Here is a 25954-nt window from a genome sequence, read left to right on the forward strand (position 1 = left end):
TGTGTGACAGGGTCCCAGTGACACATACATATAGGCCACAAACTTATGAGCACTGGGGTCCTGACCAGCAGGATCCCAGTGACACATAACAAACATACTGAAAACATAGTGTTTTCACTATGAGCACTGAGGCCTGGCTATCAGGATCCCAGTGAGACAGTGAAAACAGTGACAAACACCCTGACATACACTCACAAACAGGCCAAAAGTGGGGGTAACAAGGCTAGAAAGAGGCTACCTTCTCACAACGGAGTCCTGTTGTCCATACCAATGCTCAGCCCCGTTACAAAAATGAAATGCGACTTGATGGTTGTCAGCATTTATGTCAATTTTTTGGTTCAGCAACTTTTAGAAAGCTGCTATTCCATGTCCAGCTAGTCCAGTGGCCTCACAAAGGACCTGGGACACAGACAGCTTTATGCAGGCCTGAGGAGGCATGTGAATGACTCCCAGGCAGACAACAAAAGCAGTTGCTGCAGACTGGGGTGTCACCTTCTCTACTAGCATGGCCACTCAGGGTGTTAGCCCAAAAGGTAAACTTCAAAGAGGAAGCCGCCTTTGAAGGGCCAATGGTGATAACTCTCCAGAGCAGGGTTCCTTTTGCTTCTGTAAAGCTGGAAACAGGGACAGAAAAGGGAAACTCATTCACAAACCCATTTTCTGTTGGGTGTCTAGCCCTCAGGTAGCCACACCTCTGGAGTTGAGCCACCAAGCTCCTCACAGTGGAGGAAAGAGTCTGACATCTTGAGAGTGACAAGAATATTGCACTCTGTGATTGCCAAATGCCACGCATTGCCAGAAATTTGTCACCTAAGACAAGCAGACTCACTAGTCCACTGGCTAGTCACACTTTTGTCCCTTCGGGTACTTTCCCAAGATAAAATGGGCACCCCCTAGCACCCTGAGCCTCAGTACACTCTGGATTTGGAGAAAGGACCGAAGGAGGGCCATCCTGCTGTCATTGGAAGCACACAGAGAGGCTACACCGTTGGAAGGGCTTCACCTGCTGCACTTTGGGTTAGCAAAGTTTGGATTGTGTCTGTGGCTCAGGGAAAAGTTGACTTCTGGCCCCAGATCAAAGCAGTGACGCCAAGAGTCAGTTGGCTGGCCCCCTGGAACAGCACCAGGGAAATTAAAGCTGGGAGAGCCCAAACCGGCAAAGCAGTAGCCAATTCGCAGTATTGACTGCTGGCTGCTGCCAGGCACTTCAAGAGATTTAACTGAGATAGCCAAAAGTTGCACCCATTTCTGCTGGGCCCAAGGGTGTTGTCTAATCTTGGTTCTGTTGCCCAAGATGGACACTAGCATCCACCAAAGGGTTGCAGCCTGATCGCCGTGTCGCGAGTACCGAAGCTCAGCGGCAGCTGCACTTCTACCATCGCAAAGAGGATGTTGTGGGACCCCAAGTTCAGTGGCCAAAGTCACCACACCTCACCCCTCGACTGAGGGGCAACCTAGAACTTACCCCTGTCAACTGCACAGCATTAACAGCATCATTGCACATCTTTTCATCCTGCATCCCCAGTATCAGGAACACTCTATTGTTGTCTACGGCTGTCGTTTTGTAAAGGCTAGACTGGAAAAGGCTCTGGTGGCAGATAGTTGTCTTACATATCCTAACCGGCCTCCTAGACCTCTGTCATGTGGAAATATGTTGTCCTACTCGGGGTGGACAAGCTGAACAAATTCTTTCAAACTTTTCAAAGGTTTACAAACTTTTTATTGATCAATGCTTGTTTGCAGTTGCATTAAATGTTTTTAAATCCTATAAAAATGTATACCTCTGGAACCTTCCAGTGGATTTCGATGATCCAGGAAACAGGTGCTGCATAGATTCTGTAGCCATAAGACAGGCGCTCCATCCATTCTCCAACCGTGGCACAGGCGCTGTGTTGATTTTTCAGCCGCAGCGAATTGGTGCGTGGATTTTCTCCTTCAGGTCACTAGCTTACACTTCTAAGGGCCCAGGGACTGGAGCTGGCACCACTTGGCAAGTCAGGACTCTCAGCAGATGAGACCAGGCACTGGCAGATGAAGTTGTTGATGTCCTTGAGACTTCTTAACAGAGGGCAAGCTCAGATCAAGCCCTTGAAAAACCTTGGAAAGCAGGATGTAGAAAGCCAAGTCCAGCCCTTTCACTCCCAGGACAGAAGCAGCAAGCAGCAGGCCAGCACAACAAATTAACAGGCAGAGTGGCAGTCCTTCCTACAGCAGCCGGCTCTTCTTCCTAGCAGAACGTTCTCACTGTGTCAGAGGTCCAGTACTTATACCCATTTCTGTCTTTGAAGCAGGCAAACTTCAAAGAGAAGTTTTTGCAGTGCACAAGACCCTGTCTTTCCCTGCCCTGGCCCCAGACACACTCAAGGGGGTGGGAGACTGGTTTGTGTAAGGACAAGCACAGCTGTACTCAGGTGCACGTGTCAGCTCCTCCCACGACTCTATCTCAGGAAAACCCATCAGGAAATGCAGGGTACACCTCAGCTCCCTTTGTGTGACTGTCTAGAGTGAATTCGCAAAGAGCCCAACTATCATCCTGACCAAGACATGCATTCCACAGACAGGCAGAGGCACAGAATGGTTAAGGAAGAAAAAGCCCACTTTCTAAAAGTGGTATTTTCAAACATAAAATTCAAAAACCAATTTCACCAAAAGATGTATTTTTAAATTGTGAGTTCAGATACCCCAAACGCCATATCTCTATCTGCTGTCAATGGGAAATTACATTTAAAAGATAGTACAAGGCAATACCCATGTTACTCTATGGGAGAGATAGCCATTGCAATAGTGAAAAACTAACATAGCAGTATTTCACGATCAGGACATGTTAAGCACACCAGTACATGTCCTACATTTTAAATACACCGCACCCTGCCCGGGAGGCTGCCTTGTGCCTATTTTAGGGTGACATACATGTAGTAAAAGATAAGGTTTGGACCTGGCAAGTGGGTGTATTTGCCAAGTCGAAGTGGCAGTTTAAAACTGCCCACACTGACACTGCAGTGGCAGGTCTGAGACTTGTTTACAGGGCTACTCAGGTGCTGCAGACCCACTAGTAGCATTTGATTTACAGGCCCTGAGCACACAGGGTCATGGGGTGAGCCACAGGTTTACAAATGAGCCTGACTGGACCCAAAAAAAGTGACTGCAAGTATTTTCCACGATAAGGGGCCCTGGCCATATCATATATGTAGGAAAGAGCCCTTTTTGTATGGTCACCGCCCATTTTTTTGCTCTAAGGCCGGTGTTTATGACTCTGACAGTGCAGTGTGGTCTGCTAACCAGACCCCAGTGTTGGTACTCTCTCCCCAGAACTGCTATGTGTGAATTGGTAATCCCAATTGGCAAGGTCTTGAGCCCCTATTATATGGTACAAGTGGTACCCAGCACACAGGTGGTATAGGGGTCACCAGGCCCTGAAGCCCTTTTTGTACCACCTTGAGTGACCCAAATAAACTGACAGCAGGCCTCCCTTTGCAGACTGCAGGAACAGGCCACCTTGCCTCTGATATGTATCAGGGCTGACTCCCAAAGGATGAAACACTCCTCTACCTGCCCCTGACACATTTGCACCCAGACAGATGGGAAATTAGAAATTAGAAATGCAGGAGGTGTACACCCCCAGGAGGCTAGCCACACCTCTAGGGTGGGCTGGCTTGTCTGTACCGATAAGGAAGACTTCTGCCATCTTGAAAAGTGGGGAAAAAGTAGTGTAAAAGGTGAACTATACCACTGAATGTGGTCACCTCAGGGGTGGATTAGCCCCTGGGGCTAGTAGCGCATTTGCCACATGCACCGACACCCATAACATCCTTAATTCTAGGATTTAAGCCCCCCAAAAACCAGAGCCTCAGTTCTGATTCAACTTGCATCAAAAAGGATAAAACAGGGATCTAAATCTGCCAACAACCAGACAACACAAACCAAAAGAGGGATACTCGATCCCTATGGCAATGCTGCTATAACTGCTGTATCGAGACTCATCCTAAGCTAAATCTTGGTTCCCCCAGACAGAGGGATGCCTGTAGAAAGAAGCCTGAAGCACCCTCAGACTCGCTTAGGCTAGTGGCAGTAGTCCCCTGCATGCTGCAGGTACAACATCGCTCCGAAACCAAAGAATCGCTGGCCATCGGGATCACCGAAATCCAGATGGTTCAGTGCATTGTGGGAACTGTAGTTTCAGGCCACTACCATGTTCCCCTGGCATTCCGGACGTCGAACTAACTTCACACTGTCCTTACCGCTGCCAATGCTTATTGGCTGCCAGTCCAGCAACTGACCCTCACACTCGATGCTACACCTAGAAAGAACTTCACTCAACCTGTATTTGATGTCAGCAGTGGCCTCTTTGTTGTGTTTTTAGCATCTCGTTCCCTGCAGCAGTGTGAAAATGGTAAAGGCAGGTTTTCTTGTGCATCTGAATCAGCATCACGAACAGGCAAGACAACTCTGCTCCCGGGCTCCACGGGCCAGGAAAAACTGAACTGTTGTGGCTTGGTCCTGGGACCAGCACCACCTTTACCCTCCCTGGGTTCCCCGCAACTCAACCTGCAAGTGACTTATTGTCACTATCACTTTCTTCCATTAACCACAGTGCAAAGGTTTTGCAATACTGAATTGCTGTAATTTATTTTTCGTTCTAAAATCCATAACTTTGGTTATATGTATCTGATCAAGTTAATTTATGTGTCTAATTTTAAATAATAATCTGCTTTATTTTATGAATTGGTGTCACATTTTTTCGAGTCGCATCAGTTACTTATCATCTATGTTGGTAGTCTTAAATGCCTAACTCATGTTCCTCTAGTAAAGATTGACTGCTTTTTGCCACTCTACCAGGACTGAGCTAAGGATTTAGTACTGTGAATCCAAGAGCCATCTTTGGGGTTTGTGATAGTATTGAAAAAGCACACTGTATAGAGTCAAAGTAACAGTTTCAGAAGCTTGCCAAGAGTTCTGCATGTACTAGGCACTGTTTTTCCAAGATCCCAAAAAATCAACAACTAGTTTAAGTGGCAAAAACATTTTTGCAAAGGCTTGCAGATGGAGAATGGGACCACTGACTTACCTACCCTGCCTACACTGAAAATCAATGATTGGAGAGGATGTGCAGGGGAAGGAGAAATGGCATAAGCATGACTGCCAAAAAGGAGGAATTGGAGAAAGCATTCAATTCATGGGGAGACGCCAGGAGTGTCGGGGTGAAATTGGCAGGCAAGGTCTCCACTTACAGTGGTGATGAAGAGGACAATGGCAATAACCCCTTTCAAACTAAGGTGGACAACAGCAGTGCGGCCCCCAGAGTAAGATCAAGGATTTGGCTCACTACCTGGAAGTGAAAGGAGCTTCACTTCCACAGAGAGATCTAAAGAGGAGGATGACCAGATCTATCTCTTGAAGACTGAGGAGAAGAAACTGGAGATCCAAGTAAGAAAACTGGCTCAAGTCAATGAGAGTGTTGAGCTGGGGCTACCTCCCCAAGATAATGGTGGCAGGTAGTACTATCTTACCTGGGTGGGGGTAGGTGGTCAAATGATGAAGCATGACACTATAATGTGTGTGAGACCACCTAGTCCGTAAAGGGAAATCCCTCTTTTGAGACACAACCATCTTCATAGCTACTCTTTTACGCACACCTCCATCTAGTATTTATCTACACTAAACCGGTCTCATTATTTGAGGACGCACTAATCCAGTTGCACCCTCCTCTCTGACCTCACACTTCCAGTGGTTTATGGATTTGAATTTTTTGCTTTGGGAGTACGTGTGGGGCGGCAGGACTCCTGCCACTCTCTTTCGTGTTTTGATAAATTAGCACAGCGGCACACTGCGAGAGTTTTTACCTATCCTTAAAGCTATTGAACTCCTATAGTCTCTGAGAGCAACATTAGTTATATACACCCTAAATATGGCAGAAGGGTTAGCTTACAGTGAAGAGGAGCTTCAGGCTATCCTCTCAGCGCCCTCACTATTAGGGGATTCTTCTCTGACAAAGACAATAGCCCAACTGGTCGACTGGGACACACTCATTGAACTCAAAAGAACACAAATTAAAACTATACTACACGGGCCGTCTTTACGGAATATCTACGCAATAATGCAGCCCCTAACAGGTTACTAGTAACCACTGAACCACGCATCTTCCTCGAAGACATGGAATTCAGGAAAGATTGGTCACTGATAGCCTGGAAGTGCACATGTGATTGGCTGATATTGATCATTAAAACAGCCTCTAGGCTATCAGAGACCTTGATGATACAAATTAAGACAGCTGAAAGCAATTTGAAAACCGGCTTTACAACCACCGCATTCAAAAAGAAACTAGATGAAACAAACAAAACAATTAATGAATTCAAAGATTATCTTACCCAACGCAAAATCACGAAATTCCATAAAGACCTAGAGAGGTTCTCACTGGAGAAGGTAGACCCATACTCAAAGGAGGACTACGTGGCTAAGTCTCTTCTACCCTCTGACACATCCTCAGGGGGTTATTCGAGCTCTGACTCTGAGAACGATCGCATGCCGCCCTCACGCCCAAGACGGGCCCGGAGAGGGAACCCGAGGAATAATTGGCCTCCCGCTTATGCGGGTTCCCCGTCAGTCCCCCCTAACAATATACCACCTTGGTCCTAGCCATCCCCCTATGGGCCACCAAGTCAATTCCATCCCCCAATGTATCCTCCACCACCGGCCACCTGGGCTTACCATAATGTTCCTTTTTTGGGGAGAGGCCCTGGACGAGGAAGAGGAAGGAAAAAGGGAGTGAGCTGGTACCTAAGAGAGGCGCAACCAGACCACGAGACTCCCAGCACAAGCAAGATGTAACTAATACATTGACTACTGTCATCAATTTGAGTAATAAGACACTGACAAACAATGAACTCCAAGCACTGAAGAAGGGCTTGGGTTTCGTCCCAACACCCAAGCTGGATGTGTTCAAGATAAGAATCGAGTTGGCCGAGTTCTTCCGCAAGATTAGACTAAAAACCTTCCTCCACCATCCCGAACCAGATACCGGGCTGGAGAGGAACACAGGCCTATGTCCTAAATCGAAATTCACACCTTTATGCCAACAAATGCCACCCGAAGTACTGGCCTTTGAGAAATCGGTAAGCAGGAAAGTAGATAGCTTACAAACAAATCAGAGCGAGGTCTTTCATAACATCAGCACGCAGGAAATAGTAGCCCTCAATAATCTGATCAATGACCCCTCAATTATTGTAAAACCAGCTGACAAGGGAGGCGCTATAGTAATAATGCCTATGGTGATGTATAAGGAAGACTGCTTACGCTTTCTAGGCAACGGTCTCCACTACAAGAAACTATCAAAGGACCCCACAGTAGACATAAAGGAAGAAATAACCTTTCTGACGAAGACGCGCCTAGATAATGGCTGAATAACCAAACATGAGGCAGCTTTCTTGAACCAAACCAACCCCAAAACTCCCTACTTCTACATACTGCCAAAGATTCACAAGAATAAGCATCCGCCGCCGGGGAGACCAATAGTCTCAGGGATTGGTTCCATCCTGGAACCTCTGTCACAATTCTGTGATTGGTTTCTCCAACCATATGTGAGAAGAATTCCGACCTACCTTAAAGATACCAAAGATGTCCTGGTACTACTAAGCAACCTAGAGTTTGACAGAGACCAAGAGCAACTGATGACCTTGGATGTTGAGTCACTTTACACCAACATCCCACAGGAAGCAACTCTAGAAGTGATTAGCAATTTGTTGAGTAACAGCGTCTGGGATTTTATTACTCCCCAGGAATTCGTTCTAGACCTCGCACATCTAGCATTGACCAGAAACTTCTTTGAATTTGACAAAAACTTTTATCTACAGATACAGGGCACATCAATGGGAAGCACTTTTGCACCCAGTCTGGCCTGCCTCTATATGGACAACTTCGGAAAAGAAATGGTGCTCACAGAGGACAATCCTTTCTTTGATAAAATCAAGATATGGAAAAGATATATTGATGATATCTTCCTCATCTGGAAAGGCTCGAAGGAGGAAGCCATGAGCTTTGTCACATGGCTAAATGCCCTTAATCCCTTTCTAAGATTCACATCCACCATGGGGGACTCAGCCATCTCATTTCTTGATCTTCTCATAACTGAGAAAAACGGACTCCTCAAAACCGAGGTATACTATAAACTAACTGACAGGAATAATCTTCTGCAATTCCGCAGTTTCCACCCTCGTTCACTTAGAGAGAATTTACCTGTTGGACAGTTCCTACATCTTCGCCGTAATTGCACTGAGCTGACAAGACTTTAAGAATCATGCGAAGAGGCTCACAGATAAACTGCAAGCAAGAGGATACCCTGCACAACTCCTGAGGAGAGCCGAGAAACGTGCTCGCTTCAGCAACAGAGAGGCACTACTACAACCCGCCGCCAGAACCGACAAGGGAGACACTCTGATATGCGTCACCACCTTTAACCCTGCGTCCAACACCATCAAAAAGATAATAAATGAGGACTGGAATATTCTCACCTCAGGAAGACTACCCTTTCAACTGCCTTTGAATGCCTTTAAAAAGGCAAAAAGTATCCGGGACATGATTGTCCACGGGAGAATCCCGCAAAAAACAGACAAGGAACCCTATGGGACTTGCCACCCCCAAGAGGACATTTCCCCTGCGGCAACTGCAGTGTTTGCACTTTTACCAAAAATACCTTATGGTGGAATTGGGCTTACAAACACCATGGGAACTGAGGCAGATGACCAACTGCAACAGCAAGAATGTTATCTATATGATAACCTGCCCTTGCGGTCTAAGGTACATCGGGATGACAACCCGTAGAGTAGGCACACGCATTTGCGAGCACAGGAGCACCATTTGCTGCAAGAGAGATGCCACAAAACTGACAGAACACTATGGCCCTCATTCCAACCCTGGCGGTCTCTGACCGCCAGGGCGGAGGGCAGCGGAAGCACCGCCAACAGGCTGGCGGTGCTTCCTGGGCTATTCTGACCGCGGCGGTAAAGCCGCGGTCAGAAAAGGGGAACCGGCGGTTTCCCGCCGGTTTTCCCCTGGCCCAGGGAATCCTCCATGGCGGCGCTGCTTGCAGCACCGCCATGGGGATTCCGACCCCCTTCCCGCCAGCCTGTTTCTGGCGGTTTTCACCGCCAGAACCAGGATGGCGGGAACGGGTGTCGTGGGGCCCCTGGGGGCCCCTGCACTGCTCATGCCACTGGCATGGGCAGTGCAGGGGCCCCCTAACAAGGCCCCACAAAGATTTTCACTGTCTGCTTAGCAGACAGTGAAAATCGCGACGGGTGCCACTGCACCTGTCGCACCCCTGCAACTCCGCCGGCTCCATTCGGAGCCGGCTTCCTCGTTGCAGGGGCTTTCCCGCTGGGCCGGCGGGCGGCCTTTTGGCGGTCGCCCGCCGGCCCAGCGGGAAAGTTGGAATGGCCGCCGCGGTCTTTTGACCGCGGGGCGGTCATTCGGCGGTGACCGCATGGCGGGCGGCGACCGCCGCCCACCGCGGTCAGAATGACCGCCTATGTCACCAGGAACCACCATCCCAACGATATGGAATGGGTGGTTATCGACCAACTTAAACTCACAGCAACAAATCTAAAACAAAAGTTGCTACTTCATGAACAAAGATGGATATGGAGGCTACGTACTGACACAAAGGGACTTAACGATAATATCCAATGGTCCACCCTGGTTTAACTTCCTGACTCTATATCAGCCTGAGTAAACAGCATACACTCCCATCCAGTATCCCCCCTGGTTCCATCTATTCACCTTAACCAGCTAGAGCCCTTTTTGTGTAGGAGTTCATTTCCCCCAGTCTGTCCCCCTGTCTCTCACACTGCCCTCATTTTTCTTTTTCTCTTTCACTCATCTTTTTCACTGTCTTTTGTTTGCCCCCCATCCCCGCCCCCTTGTTACCCCATCCCTATCTTTCCCCCGGTCTTTCCCGTCTTCTCTCTGCCCCCCCTTGCTAGTCTACTCTTCTCTTCTCTTTTCTTTCTGCACTTTTTCCCAACCCCCCTTCTTTTCCTTTTTTTCGTCTTTTTTTCGTTCCTTTTTTTCTTCTTCTCTTCCACCACAATATTTTTTTAGCTGCCCAGAGTTTTCACACACTTGAGGGCTTTGAGCCGCGCCCCTGGGGAGACTACAATTCCCGGCTTCCCCGGGAGCTTTTTGACGCGCCGTGGGCGCCGCGACGCATCACACCAGCGTGCCCGGCCATGTCTCCTCACACGAGGGGCGTGGCACAGGAGCACTTGAGGTACCACCCTCGGGGAGCGGGGGAGCGCGACGCGTCACAGATGCGCGCCTGACCGTGTCTCCTCATGTGAGACTCGGGTCGGGTTAGCGCCCACAATTACGGAAGTACCGCATATGTTCATTTAACACCGGATGCTTCCGGCGCTGCAACTACGACATTCCCCACCAATTACTACTCCTTTAAATAGTGGATGCCCCCGCATCCCGGCACCAGAGCGGCTGGGTGCCGACATGTAGGTACACCCACCGGTAATTCCCTTTGGAGTGGTAAGTTTTCTAAGCTTTTCTCATGGGTATTATCTGCATTTTGCACCTGTTTCACTGCATATCCTGTGTTGGAGGCTCCTTCCCCCACCTCGCAGCCCATTAGGATACTCCTCTTGAGCTTTACCTTTAACCCTTTGCCCAGCTGGGCATTACCTCCTAACTTACTGTTTATCTATTGATTTTCATCACCACTGCCTGGTCTTTGTCATTGTTTTAATCCCCGCCTTAGAGTGTGACTACAAGGGATACCTCCCCCGGCAATTCCCAGACCTGATGCTAGTCGCCTTTTACCCTGGGGTAAGTCACCACTGCATGTGAGTGTGTGTGTATGTGTGTCTTTTTTGCACTTTACCTACCACCATGTGTGCTGTGTTTTGTGCTGTGATGTGCCACACGAGTTCACCAATTTCTGATTGTAGTTTATTCATTTATCCTGTAGACCTACCACAGTATGAACCACCTGTTCAGGTAGGCCTTTTACCCTTCTCCTTACACCTAGCGAGCATGCCTAATAGCGGCCCTATCTAGGGGATCCTAGACCCTGACAAATGCCCCTGACCTTCCAGCACATAGAGAGGGCAGAAACATGTTGGTCCCTGTTTTTTAGACTCTACGAGACATTAACACTCAACTGAGTCCCCATTCCATTTTAACCCTATCTGCGTACACCTGCATTAAAAATACCCAACCAGGATTGGTGATATGTACGGTATTTATTTCCTAACCTCATCTGGATCCCTGTTATTTATCCAGTAAGATTTATTTCAGCACTCCCTCGACTGTTCCTTTAAAAACGAGGTTGAGTCCGCCAAGGTAGTACTATCTTACCTGGGTGGGGCTAGGTGGTCAAATTATGAAACATGACACTATAATGTGTGTGAGACCACGTAGTCCGTAAAGGGAACTCCCTCTTTTGAGACACAACCATCCTCATAGCTACTCTTTTACGCACACCTCCATCCAGTATTTATCGACACCTAACTGGTATCAGTATTTGAGGGCGCACTAATCCAGTTGCACCCTCCTCTCTGACCTCACACTTCCAGTGGTTTATGGATTTGTATTTTTTGCTTTGGGAGTACGTGTGGGGCGGCAGGACTCCCGCCACTCTCTTTCGTGTTTTGGTTAAAATATTGTCAGTCTGGGAAACAAGGGTGCAGCAGCAAAGGGTGGGAGCACACTGGACCTTACACTCCGGTCAGCGTGGCATGGGAACACGAAGATAAAGCAGCAGGGATGCAAGGACTTACAGACCCTCCCTTTTAGACCAGTACTGCTCACAGCTACAGTTCTTTGCCAGGCTGACGAGTAGTCTCACGCTTCTGGTCTTCATCCCATCAATCTTCTTATGGCAGCTAGTTGGACTCTGTCCCTGACGGAGGAGCACTGTCTTTCCTCAATCTTGGTGCATATTTCCTAATTCTCCAGGTGAGACAGACGAATGTGCATTTTTGTCATTTATGGCAACCACCTACCAAAATGAACTGTTGTTCTTAAACTGTACGTTGAAGCCAGGCGTCGTTTGTCCAATATGGGTCTGCTGCTGCCTCCTGGGTTCTTGGGTACAACAGGACACTGCATGAAGGAGATGGGCAAGCAGCCCACCACTTTATTATAGATGTGCCATAGGTCACAGCCTTTTTTGCGTTGCTTCTCAGTCCACAGTCCAATCTGCTTGAACTGACTTAGTCCTGGCAACATGAACACAGAGGATGCGTTGTGCTCCATTCCAACAAGACACATACACTTGTCTTTTTATGATCTCTGCAGAGAGGGGGAGAAACCTAAGAGCAGCACAGAGGGACAGGCATAGAAGACAGAGACATCAGCTCAGGTTACCACTAAATCTGTTTGAGCACCCTAAAACAATAGGGCACACATATATTGGCAACCTACCACTCATGCACCCAGGTACAATTCACACACCACCTTTTATACTCAGGCATCACGGGAGCCATTCAAGATAGACTACACAGATCTACATGGTAGAGCCAGTAGCCATTTTCGCTCGTGAGATGCAGATTAAAAGGCATGTACTGCACAACTACTAATCAGATGCCACAAACCTTTAGTCATGTTGTGCCACGGTCCTGGGGATGATAATCACTCACAATAAAATAAGTACACCTATTGGCGTATCTTTCTCACCTACCAGAGTCAGGTTCTGTGTTGGTGAGAACCAGATAAAACCATATTGAGCACCTGCCAGAAGAAGTATGCTACACGCTTTGTGCACAGGAACATACACTGGGTCAGTCAGTCAGTCAGTCAAAGAACTTTATTCGGCAGTTGCCATAAAAGTACAAATTAAGATAAAAATTCCAAAAGTACAAACAGAAAAAGTAAAACACATCTTACATATGTTACCAAAGAAAAAGGATAACAGAATAATCTTATCCAAGTTCCTCTTTCACAAATATCCCAATATTCTTATCAAAATGATTACTAGTTTCATCAATATAGTACTAAAAAAACTGTTTAAATACCGTAAAATATAAAAAAACTTACTTCCTCTGAAATAAAAGCTGTACTAAACCACATATATAAGGTATAAAATTTTAGACATAAGAAATGGATTTAAAAATCAGCATGAAATAAAATTAATAAATTACAGGATATTAATACCGATTCCTAATAGCAATAGATGATCTAGTAAAATTTAAAACCTGCTAACAAATTTTGTCATTTGGTAATTTCTGAAAATATATCAAAGATTCCTTATAATGGATTGGTCTTAGACTGCGTAAAATAGGTAAAATGAAAGTATTTTTAGGGGAGGCATAAAGAGAGCAAAAGAGAAAAAAATGAGAAGTGCTTTGTTTTGATCTGGCATTGCAAGGACAGGGTGGTAGATCTTTTTGCCAAATACACTGCTTAGGAAAGGCCACCTTAAAATGAATCAAATTTAGTCTAAAGAAAATTAAAAGAGAATATATTTTTGGGCATGCAAACCAGGTCAAATAAGGTTCAATATGTAAGGCCGTAACAATTTGAGTATAGGAATCTAAAGATTTCAAACAGCTATGGAGTCTTATGTGCAAAGTATGCTCAGAGTGACGTGCTTTCAACAGGGGCTTTGCAGATTTGGTTAGAATTTGCGGTTCTTCATACATATACCTAAGCCCCAACTTGTCAAAAGATGATCGCAGGTACGAAAGCCAGGGAATCCTGTTCGAGTTAGCCAACTGTGTGCATTCAGTAATACATTCCTGCACAAAACTAGCCGCTGGGTTCGTCCAACATTTAATCCACAGCAAAAGGGGGGGCAATAGAAACCGTGTCCTCTAAAAAGCATTGGCCCACTTCCTCGTGGATAATGATGTTTGCTATACACTTAGGTACCATCAATAGTCTGCGCATAAATTTATTCTCAGTACATTGGAGAGTGGGTATTTTACTATAACCCCAGTCTCCGGACCCAAATAGGGCTGCTGAGACACACTTGGAGTTATATAGTGTCATAATCTGAGAAGACGGTCTGTGGCCCAGTTTACGGGTAAAGCGAAAAATCGCTTCAGTACTCCTTGACATTTGCTGAGTCTTAAATTTAAGGTGAGTGTTACAGAGCACAGAAGAACTTATATGCATACCTAGATAACAGACGTCCCTCAGCTTATTAATGATATTTCCCCCCATAGAAAATGTTTTAGATTTTGTATTTCGGGGGCTGCATGTCATGACAAATGTCTTTGAATAATTAACTTTTAAATCTAAGTCCAACATGAAGTCCAGAAAAAGATACAGCAGGCTTTGTAAACCATTTGCAGTGCGTGCAATAAGTACAGCGTCACCTACATATAGTAAGACTGGGAGCAATCTCTGGCCCATCTTTGGCACATCCTTCCAGTTTTTTTGTCAAAAAATCATAAAGCCCATTAATATATATCAAAAAAAGAAAGGGGGCCAGGATACATCCCTGTCGCACTCCCCTAAAAGAGGGAATGGGAGCAGTTCTCTGTCCCGATGGGCCATACTGAACAGACACCTTTAAATCCATATGAAGGCGCTTTATGAGTTCCAATAGAGTCACATCGCATCCCAGAGTTTCCATGATTTGCCACAACTTCTTCCTGTTTACCAAATCAAAGGCGCTAGATAAATCAATAAAAGCCATATGAATTAGCTCCCTTTTGGCAATAACATATTTGTTAAGAATGAGATGCAGGTTTAATACTTGCTCGACTGTGCCCAAACCGGGTCGAAAACCAAATTGAATTGGAGGCAAATTTTTTATCTGTAGCACCCAATCCTCCAGGCGAGATAAAATCACACTACCCAAAATCTTAGCTGTGGAATCAATCAAAGATATAGGTCTGTAGCAGGAAGGGTCTTGCCTATTGCCCTTTTTAAAAATAGGGATAATAATTGCCAGTTTCCAAGAAGGGGGAATATTAGTTTTAACAACATTTCTTAAAACATTTGTTACTAGAGGGCCCCAAAGATTGGGCATGGATTTAAAAATGTCAATGGGGACACCGTCAGGTCTGGGGGCCTTCCTATGTTTTGAGCGATTTATAGCTCCAAGGAGGTCAAAAGAAATGTCTAAGGCATTTATATTGGGATCTATATTAGTCCGATTATTGATGTTAACCTCCCTGGTCTGGAGATCGTCTGGATCAAATACTTTCCTAAAGTGGTTCAACCTCACTTCTTCAACAATAAAACAATCATCAACCTTAGTATTACTATCCATAAAATAGGAATGATTGACCACTTTCCAGAATTTTGAGGAATCCTTCAGGTTGGACGCAGCCTGAAGCTCTTCCCATACCTTAGGCCTTATCTCCAATTTCCTTTTTTCCAAGGTGGCCTTATACTCAGCACTGACAGATTTAATTAAGTGACGGGAAGAAGAATCTGATTTAAGGGTATCTTTTAATTTTTTGTGAGCAATAGAACATGCGGAGTCAAACCATTTATGGCCGGGCAAGCACATAATAGGCCTGTCCACCACCAGGGCATGAGAAATGGCATTACTTAGAATTTCAAATTCTTGAACGATATGATCATGATCAAGCTGCTGAGATAAACATATATTAATGGAGTCAAACCTAGATCTTATGATTTCTTGATTAAAATTTGTTGGGTTTATTTTATCCCACTTCAGACGTAAACCAGAGTTTACGTGAAAAGTAGTATTTCTTCTCAAACGCTGATCCCTGGGTACCTGATCTATAATTAAGTCTAAGTTGATACATAGAGGGTTATGGTCGCTGGCAAAATGAGGGATTATTTTAAAATCACAGATTAAATGATAATCTGAGGAGCCGATAAGAATAAAATCAATGATGCTCCCCTTTACATTCCCTGTAAACGTTGGAACGTTCAGAGATTCTAGTGCCATTTTCTCCCTGACATGAACCAAATCAAAATTACATAAGAAGGAGTTCAGAGCTTCTCCTTCAGGTGAGTGGGTAAAGTGAATTAACGATTATCTGCCTTCAGTAGGAATAGCACACAATTCTAGGCTTTCCTGACAGCATAGGGAGGTATTAAAATCGCCAACCCATAAGACTACTAAATCTTCGTCCTGCAGTTTAATAGAGGAATCAATAAAATCCACAGCGTCCTCTAACGTTCCTTTAAAGAGACCGCGTGGGATATTACTATAAAAATTTTAAATCAGAATACCTTTACACCCCCTAATAGATAATAGAACAATCATAAAATAAGGAGAGGACCAAATTAAGGAAGCTTTCAGAGATGGTAAACGTAAAGATTTGAACATTAAAAGACCTCCACATGCGCTTCCCATTGTAGAAGTTTCTGCCGGCTGGTAGAGAGTTGTGTACCCATCCAAAAAAGACTTATCCTGAGACCAAGTTTCCTGTAGACAAATTATGTCAAAGGATGATATAAAACTCACCCAGTCCGGATTGTTTATTTTAGATCGGAGCCCCGCAATATTCCAGCTAATCAGGGATAGAGGCTTTGATCCCGAGTGAGGTAATAATCCATCAATATTGTTTAAATGGGTGCTGTCTGAAATCCTCTCTCTTACTCCCTGAACTAATTTGTCATGGTCATCAGTCGTTAATCTCACGGATTCTTGTGACCCGGACTAGCGATAACCTTAAGTCAATCATTTTCGTCAAGAGAATTAAAGGACAAAGGACAATTGCTAGTGGGAGCGTTTGCAAGCGTGTATGGCCTAACAGGGGCTAGCTGTAATAGCTAGGGACAACACTGGTACATTGAGGAAAAAGAGAATGGTCGTAAAAATGACTTCACAAATGGATTTGTATCCCTTTATCTAGGAAATAAGAACAATGTAAGTTTGCCAAGAGGAGATCAACTGAACACGGGTTAGCAAAATGAATTACGACACAGTCTCCATCGTCCCTATTTCTTCGATGGCCCACCTGCCTCACTCTACGTGCCATTAGGATCTTGTTATTCGGATGATATTTAGCCTTAAATTTAGATTTCAGCCAATGAACAGACTTCCTAATCAAAGCTTGGGTGTCTTCTTTTTTGTTATTGTCTAGAGGCGGTACATTTGATAACACCAGAACATATGGAATACAGTCAGGAGGTAGATGCAAGACATCTGCTTGATTAATAAAGTTATTAAAAGGTGGACAATTTAGGTCAGGTAGAGTGGCTTCTTTAGAAGTTGCTTGTGGCAAACTAGACACAGCATTACCTAGACCAGGTATAGCCGAAGGTCTGGCCATAGGTGGACCAGCATCGTGGGATGTCAATATGGGTAATTGATTTACCTTTGTTGCCACATCCCAGCTCGGTGCCATTCCCTTGCTCAGTACTCCTGGATTTGGTGACTGAACAAGGGTACTGAGGAAGCTATCACAAAAACAATCTAGCTTTTTGGTAATCATGATAGTAGGTTTCTCCTCTAGAGTAGTGCAAAATGATTTAAGTATGGAGTCTATTACATCAAAAGGATCGCTATGAGCATCATTTCTCGTAAGATGTTCGTTTGTAGAAACCAAAACAGATGGTTCTTTGGGACTGATTGCCGGTGAGATATGTAAGCGCTTTTTCGAGCCTGACACCTTTGTTATATTCCTGGTCTTTTTGCCTGCCCTCCTCTTCTTCAGTGGTGGAGAAAGTGCCGGGGAGCATTCCAGGGACGAATTAACACTTTGAACCGAAGGTTTAGATAAAAGTGGTGGGGGCATATTACATTGAGCAAATTGTATTATATTGATAGGCGAAGCCAATGGAGGTAACCCATCCTTTGAATTAGTAGTTATATGGACAATGGGTTCCAATGGGGGCTGCTGAGCAGTGTTTCGAACAGCCCCAATCCTTTCTTCAACTTGCTCTAGTTCGGATTCAATAGCCCCAATCACAGAAGATAAATAGCTGGTAATAGAAGACTGACATGAAGAGCTGGGCCCAACTTCCGCCTTTTGCAGATTAATCTTTCTCTTCCCCATTTTGGATGTCGATCTCCCACAAACTCCTTACCAACTTCTGAGAGAGTTTACCACCAAGCGGGATAAGAAACGTTAGAGGGGGGGCCCAGCCCAGCCTATTCCGGTCGATAGACGGGTGAAGGACGGGCCCCCCCCTTGGCCCGGATGCCTTCCGGGCGCCGCCCGAGCACGTCCCGCGAGGCAGGAGCGCGAGGATGAATTTAAAGGGCTCCTGCCCTGACCACAGCCGCCGCCTCCTCCAACAAGCGCGCCCCGCGAGGTGGGAGCGCAAGGATGAATTAAAAAGGATCCTGCCCTGACCACAGCCGCCGCCTCCTCCAACATGCGCGTCCCGCGAGGCGGGAGCGCGAGAGTGAATTTAAAGGGCTCATGCCCTGACCACAGCCGCTGCCTCCTCCAACAAGCGCGTCCCGCGAGGCGGGAGCGTGAGGATGAATTTAAAGGGCTCCTGCCCTGACCACAGCTGCCGCCTCCTCCAACAAGCGCGTCCCGCGAGGCGGGAGAGCGAGGATGAATTTAAAGGGCTCCTGCCCTGACCCCACCCGCCGCCTCCTCCAACAAGCGCGCCCCGCGAGGCGGGAGCGCGAGAATGAATTTAAAGGGCTCCTGCCCTGACCACAGCCGCCGCCTCCTCCAACAAGCGCGTCCCACGAGATGGGAGCGCGAGGATGAATTTAAAGGGCTCCTGCCCTGACCACAGCCGCCGCCTCCTCCAACAAGCGCGTCCCGCGAGGCAGGAGCGCGAGGATGAACTTAAAGGGCTCCTGCCCTGACCACAGCCGCCGCCTCCTCCAACAAGTGCGTCCCCTGGGTCAGTCAGAATGAAATGAGAAGCAAGTGGCTACGACACCAGGAGCTTTCGCTGTCTACAACCACCAACACCATATGTTAAAAAGCATTGGTAAAGCCAATAGTTCTTGACTTTCAGCCCTATTGACTGTACCAATGCTATTTGTTCATGCTGTATAGCATTGCCTGTGGCAACCACATCATTTGGTGAGTTGGTAAATAAAAAGTGTGACAATGAAAAAGAGCAAAGAACTTTGACGTTTAAAGTGGAAGTGTAGGCAGAACCAAAAAAAATAGGACTGGGGAGAAGGCACTCATGAGCGGGTCTGGGTAGATGGTGTAAAAATGGGAGTGCAGGAGGAGAAGCACAGAGGCTAGAGGGAGCAACACAGAGCACGGGGGAGGGAAGCACACAGATGAGACAGATTAACATGTAGAAAAGGGGAGTAGAGAAAAGCACACAAGTGAGGCAGATAGAAAACACATGCACTTGCATGGAGCACAAAAGCTAAATGAAAAAGTAGTTCCCGAAAGGTGGTCAGTGGACGGGCACAAGTAAAGACAAAAGGAACCAGGGGAGGGATAAACACATGATGGACTATGCCATTGAATCAGAAGCAAATAATTGAGAGTGACAATAAGCTCAACCAACAGTAACTAATTGGCAGGCTTTAAGCCCAGGGTAAGTTCTTGGTAAGAAGATAACAGGTGTTTTACAACCAGAAAGAACAGCTGTCTAGCAGGTTTGTCCTAAAAGAACGAGTTACTTACCTTCGGTAACGACTTTTCTGGTGGATACATTAGCTACCTGTGGATTCCTCACCTCATGAATACTCCCATGGCGCCAGCATTCGACGGAAATCTTCTTACTAGTCTCTGCACGTCGACGAGGACGTCACTGTCTCGCACGCGACGCCGTCTGACGTCATACAGGCAATAAGAGGTCCTCGACGACGTGCGGACATCAGTACCAATCATTTTTTACGTGCATGAGAACAACCAAGCAATGCAATGAAAGAACAAAGCAACATCCATTATATTGTAAAAATACACCACATTGTATGAATAACTGTAAATCTTTTTTATGTACATATATATATATATATATATATAAAACTCTTTCTTTTAAAAATATATACACACACCAAGTATATACATAAAGATATATACACATATACCTATATATATATAAAAATATTATATATATACATCTATTGCACCCTCAAAGATCAAGAGGAGCGCACTCAAGGATTACTTGGCAAGACCATAAAGGCAACGGGGAGGCGGGTGGGACCGTGAGGAATCCACAGGTAGCTAATGTATCCACCAGAAAAGTCGTTACCGAAGGTAAGTAACTCGTTCTTCTGATGGATACAACTACCTGTGGATTCCTCACCTCATGAATAGAGTCCCAAAGCAGTACCACGCCCGGCGGTGGGTGCCTAAATGGTCAAACCAAGAAATCCTGCAGCACTGACCGTGCAAAATGGCCGTCCCTTCTAACCTCAGAATCTAAACAGTAATGTTTTGCAAAAGTGTGAAGGGACGACCAAGTTGCGGCCTTGCAGATGTCGACCACAGGAACACCTCTGGCTAAGGCCGAAGTGGCCGACTTAGCTCTGGTGGAATGAGCTCTAATGCCCTCAGGAGGATCCTTCTTTGCCAAAGAGTAACATATTTTAATGCAAAGAACAACCCACCTGGATAGTGTTCTCTTGTGGACTGCCTTTCCTCTCCTCTTGCCCACGTATCCAATAAACAGCTGATCCTCCAGCCTGAAATCCTTTGTTCTATCGATAAAGAAGCTCAACGCTCTCTTTGGATCCAGACGGTGCAGTCTTTCTTCCTCTTTGGAAGGATGAGGCGGAGGATAGAACGTGGACAAAGTAATTGCCTGAGCCAAATGGAAGGGTGAAACAACCTTCGGGAGGAAAGCAGCCTTGGTCCTCAACACCACCTTATCCCCATAAAAAGTTGTATAAGGGGGTTTTACTGATAAGGCCTGCAACTCACTCACTCTCCTTGCTGATGTTATAGCTATCAGGAAGACTGTTTTTAAAAACAAATACCTCAAGGGGCAAGAATGCATAGGTTCAAAAGGGGACCCCATAAGGAAAGTCAGGACTAAGGACAAATCCCATTGCGGCATAACGAATGGCTTTGGAGGATATTGATTTAGAAGACCTTTCAAGAATCTGATAACAATAGGGGATTTAAATAAAGATGGTTGGTCTGGAAGACATATGAAGGCTGACAAGGCCGATAAATAACCTTTAATGGTAGCCACTGCACAACCTTTCTGCGCCAGAGATAGAGCAAAAGACAAAACGTCCGATAGATGAGCTTGTAAAGGATCAATCTGCCTCTCTCCACACCACGCAACAAATTTAGACCACCTATTAGCGTAGATAGATTTAGTGGAGTGTCGCCTGGCCGCTAATATAACATCCACTACCTCAGGCGGGAGAGAGAAGGAACTCAGGTTGCCCCGTTCAATCTCCAGGCATGTAGGTGCAGACTCTGGAGGTTGGGGTGTAGAACCTGCCCCTGCGACTGCGAGAGGAGGTCTGCCCTGAAAGGGAGACGGAGCGGCGGGCACGTTGAGAGTTGGAGAAGGTCGGAGTACCACACCCTCCTTGGCCAATCCGGAGCTATTACGATTACTAGAGCCCGGTCTTGGCGAATCTTCCTCAATACTCGAGGAATCAAGGGTATGGGAGGAAACGCGTAAAGCAACTGGCCGCACCAGGTCATTTGAAACGCGTCCCCCAACGCTTCCTGCATCGGATACTGAAGGCTGCAGAACAACGGACAATGCGCGTTCTCTCGAGTGGCGAACAGATCTACCCGAGGAAACCCCCACTTCTGGAAGATTAAACGGACTTGATCTGGATGGAGACGCCACTCGTGGTCTGCCGAGAAGTGGCGAATGAGACTGTCCGCACGCACGTTCAAGACTCCGGCCAGATGGTTTGCTATCAAGCAAATCCGATGGTCCTTTGCCCAGGACCATAGTCGAAGAGCTTCTCTGCAGAGAAGGTACGACCCCACTCCTCCCTGCTTGTTTATGTACCACATCGTGGTAGTATTGTCCGTTAGGACCTGTACCGACTGACCACGAAGGGAAGGGAGGAAGGCCTTAAGAGCCAGACGTACAGCCCGTAACTCTAACAGATTGATGTGAAAAATCTGTTCCTCTGGAGACCAAAGACCTTTGATCTCCAGATCCCCCAGATGAGCTCCCCACCCTAGAGTGGAAGCATCCGTTATGACTGTGGCCACTGGTGGCGACTGCTGGAACGGTTTTCCTTGTGAAAGATTGTTGCTTGCAATCCACCACTTCAAATCCACAGCAGCATCTCTGGAGATCTTGACAGTACCCTCTAGATCCCCTCTGTGTTGAGACCACTGCCTTCGGAGGCACCACTGAAGAGCCCTCATGTGCCAGCGAGCATGCGTGACCAACAGAATGCAGGAGGCAAAAAGACCGAGCAGACAATGTCGTATCCAGTACTGCCCCTATGAACAGGAGGCGCTGAGAGGGCTCCAGGTGAGATTTGGGCTCGTTCACCGAAAAGCCCAGGTCGAACAACAACTGGGTTGTTGACTGCAGATGACGCAACACAAGCTCCGGGGACTTGGCTTTGATCAACCAATCGTCCAAGTAAGGGAATACTGCTATCCCCTTCCTTCTGAGCTCTGCCGCAACCACCGACATCACCTTCGTGAAGACTCGAGGTGCTGAAGTAAGACCAAACGGAAGGACCGCAAACTGGTAGTGTTGCGATCCCACCACAAACCGGAGATACTTCCTGTGTGACTTGAGTATCGGGATATGAAAGTAAGCATCCTGCAAGTCGACAGACACCATCCAGTCTTCCATGTTCAACGCCAAAAGCACCTGTGCTAGGGTCAGCATCTTGAACTTTTCCTGCTTGAGGAACCAATTCAAGATCCTCAGGTCCAGAATTGGTCTCAAACGACCATCCTTCTTGGGAATCAGGAAATACCTTGAGTAAACTCCTTGACCCCTTTCCTGCTCCGGGACCAACTCCACCGCGCCCTTTAAAAGGAGGACTTCTACCTCCTGTTCTAGCAACAGGAGGTGTTCTTGTGAACAATACGAAGGGCGGGGCGGGATGAGGGGCGGAAACTCCCGAAAGGGAAGGGTGTAGCCTTTTCCCACAACACTGAGAACCCAAGTGTCCGACGTAACAGTCTCCCATTTGGTGAGAAAATGTTGTAATCTTCCCCCTACAGGAGAGGAGTGAGTGGGAAATGGTGGAAGCCTAAGGCTGCTTCCCCTGCTGCACCCCGCCAGAGGATGAGGAAGAGGCAGAGTGCTGCTGAGAGGCTCCCCTGGTGCGGACCCTACCCCTCCCCCTAAAAGATCTATAGGGATGGGAAGAGGCAGGTTGCTGATATCTTCCCCGAAAGGAAGAGGAGGAAGAGCCACGCCCAAATCCACGAAACCTCCTGAAGAATCTGGAAGAGGCCGTGGAAGAAGGAGCTTGGAGTCCCAACGACTTAGCCGTGGCCCTGCTCTCCTTAAAACGTTCCAAGGCCGAATCAGCCTTAGCCCCAAACAGTTTGTCCCCATCAAACGGGAGATCCAACAATGTGGACTGTACATCTGCCGAAAAGCCCGAGTTACGTAGCCAGGCCTGTCTCCTTTCCACCACAGTTGTGCCCATTGCTCTGGCTACCGAGTCGGTGGTATCCAGTCCCGTCTGGATAATTTGGGTCGCAGCAGCCTGGGCATCAGAGACAAGATCCAAAAGACCCTGGGGAAGCTCTGTAAACGAAGAGGAGATGTCATCCATCAGAGCATGAATATACCTCCCCAGGATACAGGTCGCATTAGTGGCTTTTAACGCCAGACTGCAGGACGAAAAAATCTTCTTCGACTGCGCCTCTAGCTTTTTTGAGTCTCTGTCCCCAGGCACCGTCGGGAAAGAACCAGGCGTTGATTTGGACGAACAGGAGGCCTGCACAACCAAGCTCTCCGGCGTAGGGTGCCTAGATAGGAAACCAGGATCAGTTGGAGCCGTCCGATACCTCCTGGCCACGGCTCTGTGAACTGCTGGGGAAGATGCCGGCTTCTTCCACACCTCTAAAACCGGATCCAGCAGAGCGTCATTAAAAGGTAATAGAGGCTCCGCCGCGGCTGAGGCCGGATGCAACACCTCTGTCAAAAGGTTTTGTTTCGTCTCCACCACAGGCAAAGGCAGGTCCAAAAAAACTAGCTGCCTTCCGTACCACTGTATGAAAGGAAGCAGCTTCCTCGGTATATTCCCCCGGGGACGAAAGGTCCCACTCAGGGGAAGTGTCCAGCCCACTGGCCGACTCCAGTCCACGCAGCCCATCACCCGAGTCCTCTAGCTCTCCTTCCTCTAGGGCTCGTTGGTACTCCTGCTCCTCTAGTACCCGGAGAGCACGCCTCCTTGAATGCAGTCGTTGCTCAATCCGCGGAGTCGACAACACCTCCGCCGAAGTCGGAGATCGGCGCCGATCTTCCGAAGCCACCGACGCCGCATCCGGCGCCACAGGTAACTTCGGCGCCGACTGAAGAGCAGATGAAACGGATGGACCCACCGGAGTCACAGGCCGAAATCTCGACGTCGACGGGATGGAAATCCCTGGGGCCAATCCCTCCGAAGCCATCGGAGCGGCCACCGGCGCCGACACTGGCGCCGAGCCCACGTTCCCAAACGGGAGAAAGGGCATAAAGGGTGCCGGCCGAAGAGGCGCAGGATCACCCAAAGAAAAGGCCAAAGGCCCAGCCGGAGCACCCCCTGGAGCCATCTGTTGGAAGATGGCATACATCGCATTCAAGAATGCGGAACTATCGGCTCCAGGGGTGGGAAAAGCCGGATACTGGGGTGCCTGACTCGGAGGCGACCCCGACGCCGGCCTCGGCGTCTGCGCCGGAGAAAACACCTGAGGCTCCAATACCTCAATCACCGACACCTGTCCAGGCGAAGTTGGAGACGTCGGAGAGAGCAACGGCGTCGAAGGATGCGGCGTCACCGTGGGGCTGACCTCCCATGTCCTCCGGCGCCGATCCGGAGACCTGGAACGAGCCTCCCTTGAATGACGCCGAGATTCTCTACGGCGCCGGGAGTCTCGATGACGCCGATGTCTTGGAGAAGACTTTTTCTTGTGATGCTTCTCCTTTGACTTGGCCATAAACAGCTTCGCCTCGCGTTCTTTAATGGCCTTCGGATTCATGTGCTGACACGAATCACAAGTCGAGACGTCGTGGTCGGAGCTCAAACACCAAAGGCAATCGGAATGAGGATCCGTCACCGACATCTTGCCTCCACACTCACGACAAGGCTTAAATCCAGACTTTCTCTGCGACATTATTTCCACAGAGAAAGAGTACGCAGCAAGATATACACTGTAACCGCAAGAGTAACAGTTGCTCCCTCGAAGATAACCGTTTCGAATGCACGGAAAAAAGGGAACTGACGTCCGCACGTCGTCGAGGACCTCTTATTGCCTGTATGACGTCAGACGGCGTCGCGTGCGAGACAGTGACGTCCTCGTCGACGTGCAGAGACTAGTAAGAAGATTTCCGTCGAATGCTGGCGCCATGGGAGTATTCATGAGGTGAGGAATCCACAGGTAGTTGTATCCATCAGAAAGGAGTGGAATCTATTACACCATATGGTATTTTTCAGAAGCCAAGACTAATTTGCAACCCCAAAATGCCACCACCTCTCTGACATTAAAAGGCCAACCATCTATGGGTCAATCCTGTCAGAATAACATGACTAGCACACATAAGCAGCTGCAAGGTTGCATGCAGTTCTATATAAAAGTAAATACAAAACAAATAAAACATACTGTAGGAAAATGGAAATGGGTGACCTGCCTGCCATACCGTAACAGAGGCTGGGAGCAAGCTTTAGGAGATGAATGTACAGATAGTCAAGTGCCATTAAATGCAGTAGAGTTTACCAACCTCTTGGACTACTGATGTCTCCAATGTTTTTCATTCCTTCATTTTCCAAGAAAGACATCTCCTCCTCTTCTTTAATTATGAATGAAATAACATCATGTCCTGTTGTTAGAAAGATGAACCAAATGTTAGAAATACCCCTGAAGGTCCTCTACAGTTGAATTAGAGCTGTCTACCAAACTCGGTAAATGTGAAAGGAAAAATGTTACAAACACTTAACATGGAAGGATAAGAGCAGCTACTTTATAATGCAACCAATAAAAAGGGA

At 47.2% G+C, this 25954-nt stretch overlaps 1 protein-coding gene across 4 annotated transcripts in view; it reads right to left on the bottom strand.

The window, feature by feature from the left end:
- LOC138259347 (zinc finger protein 551-like) overlaps window positions 1-25954 on the bottom strand; it is a 105233-nt gene that overhangs the window by 16227 nt on the left and 63052 nt on the right. For all 4 annotated transcript variants that reach the window (XM_069207013.1, XM_069207012.1, XM_069207014.1 and 1 more), the window contains exon 7: window positions 25690-25788. In XM_069207013.1, coding sequence (XP_069063114.1) covers window positions 25690-25788 — 99 coding nt within the window. The remainder of the gene's footprint in view (window positions 1-25689; window positions 25789-25954) is intronic.

The sequence above is a fragment of the Pleurodeles waltl genome, chromosome 9 (assembly GCF_031143425.1).
Source record: "Pleurodeles waltl isolate 20211129_DDA chromosome 9, aPleWal1.hap1.20221129, whole genome shotgun sequence".
Lineage (NCBI taxonomy): Eukaryota > Metazoa > Chordata > Amphibia > Caudata > Salamandridae > Pleurodeles > Pleurodeles waltl.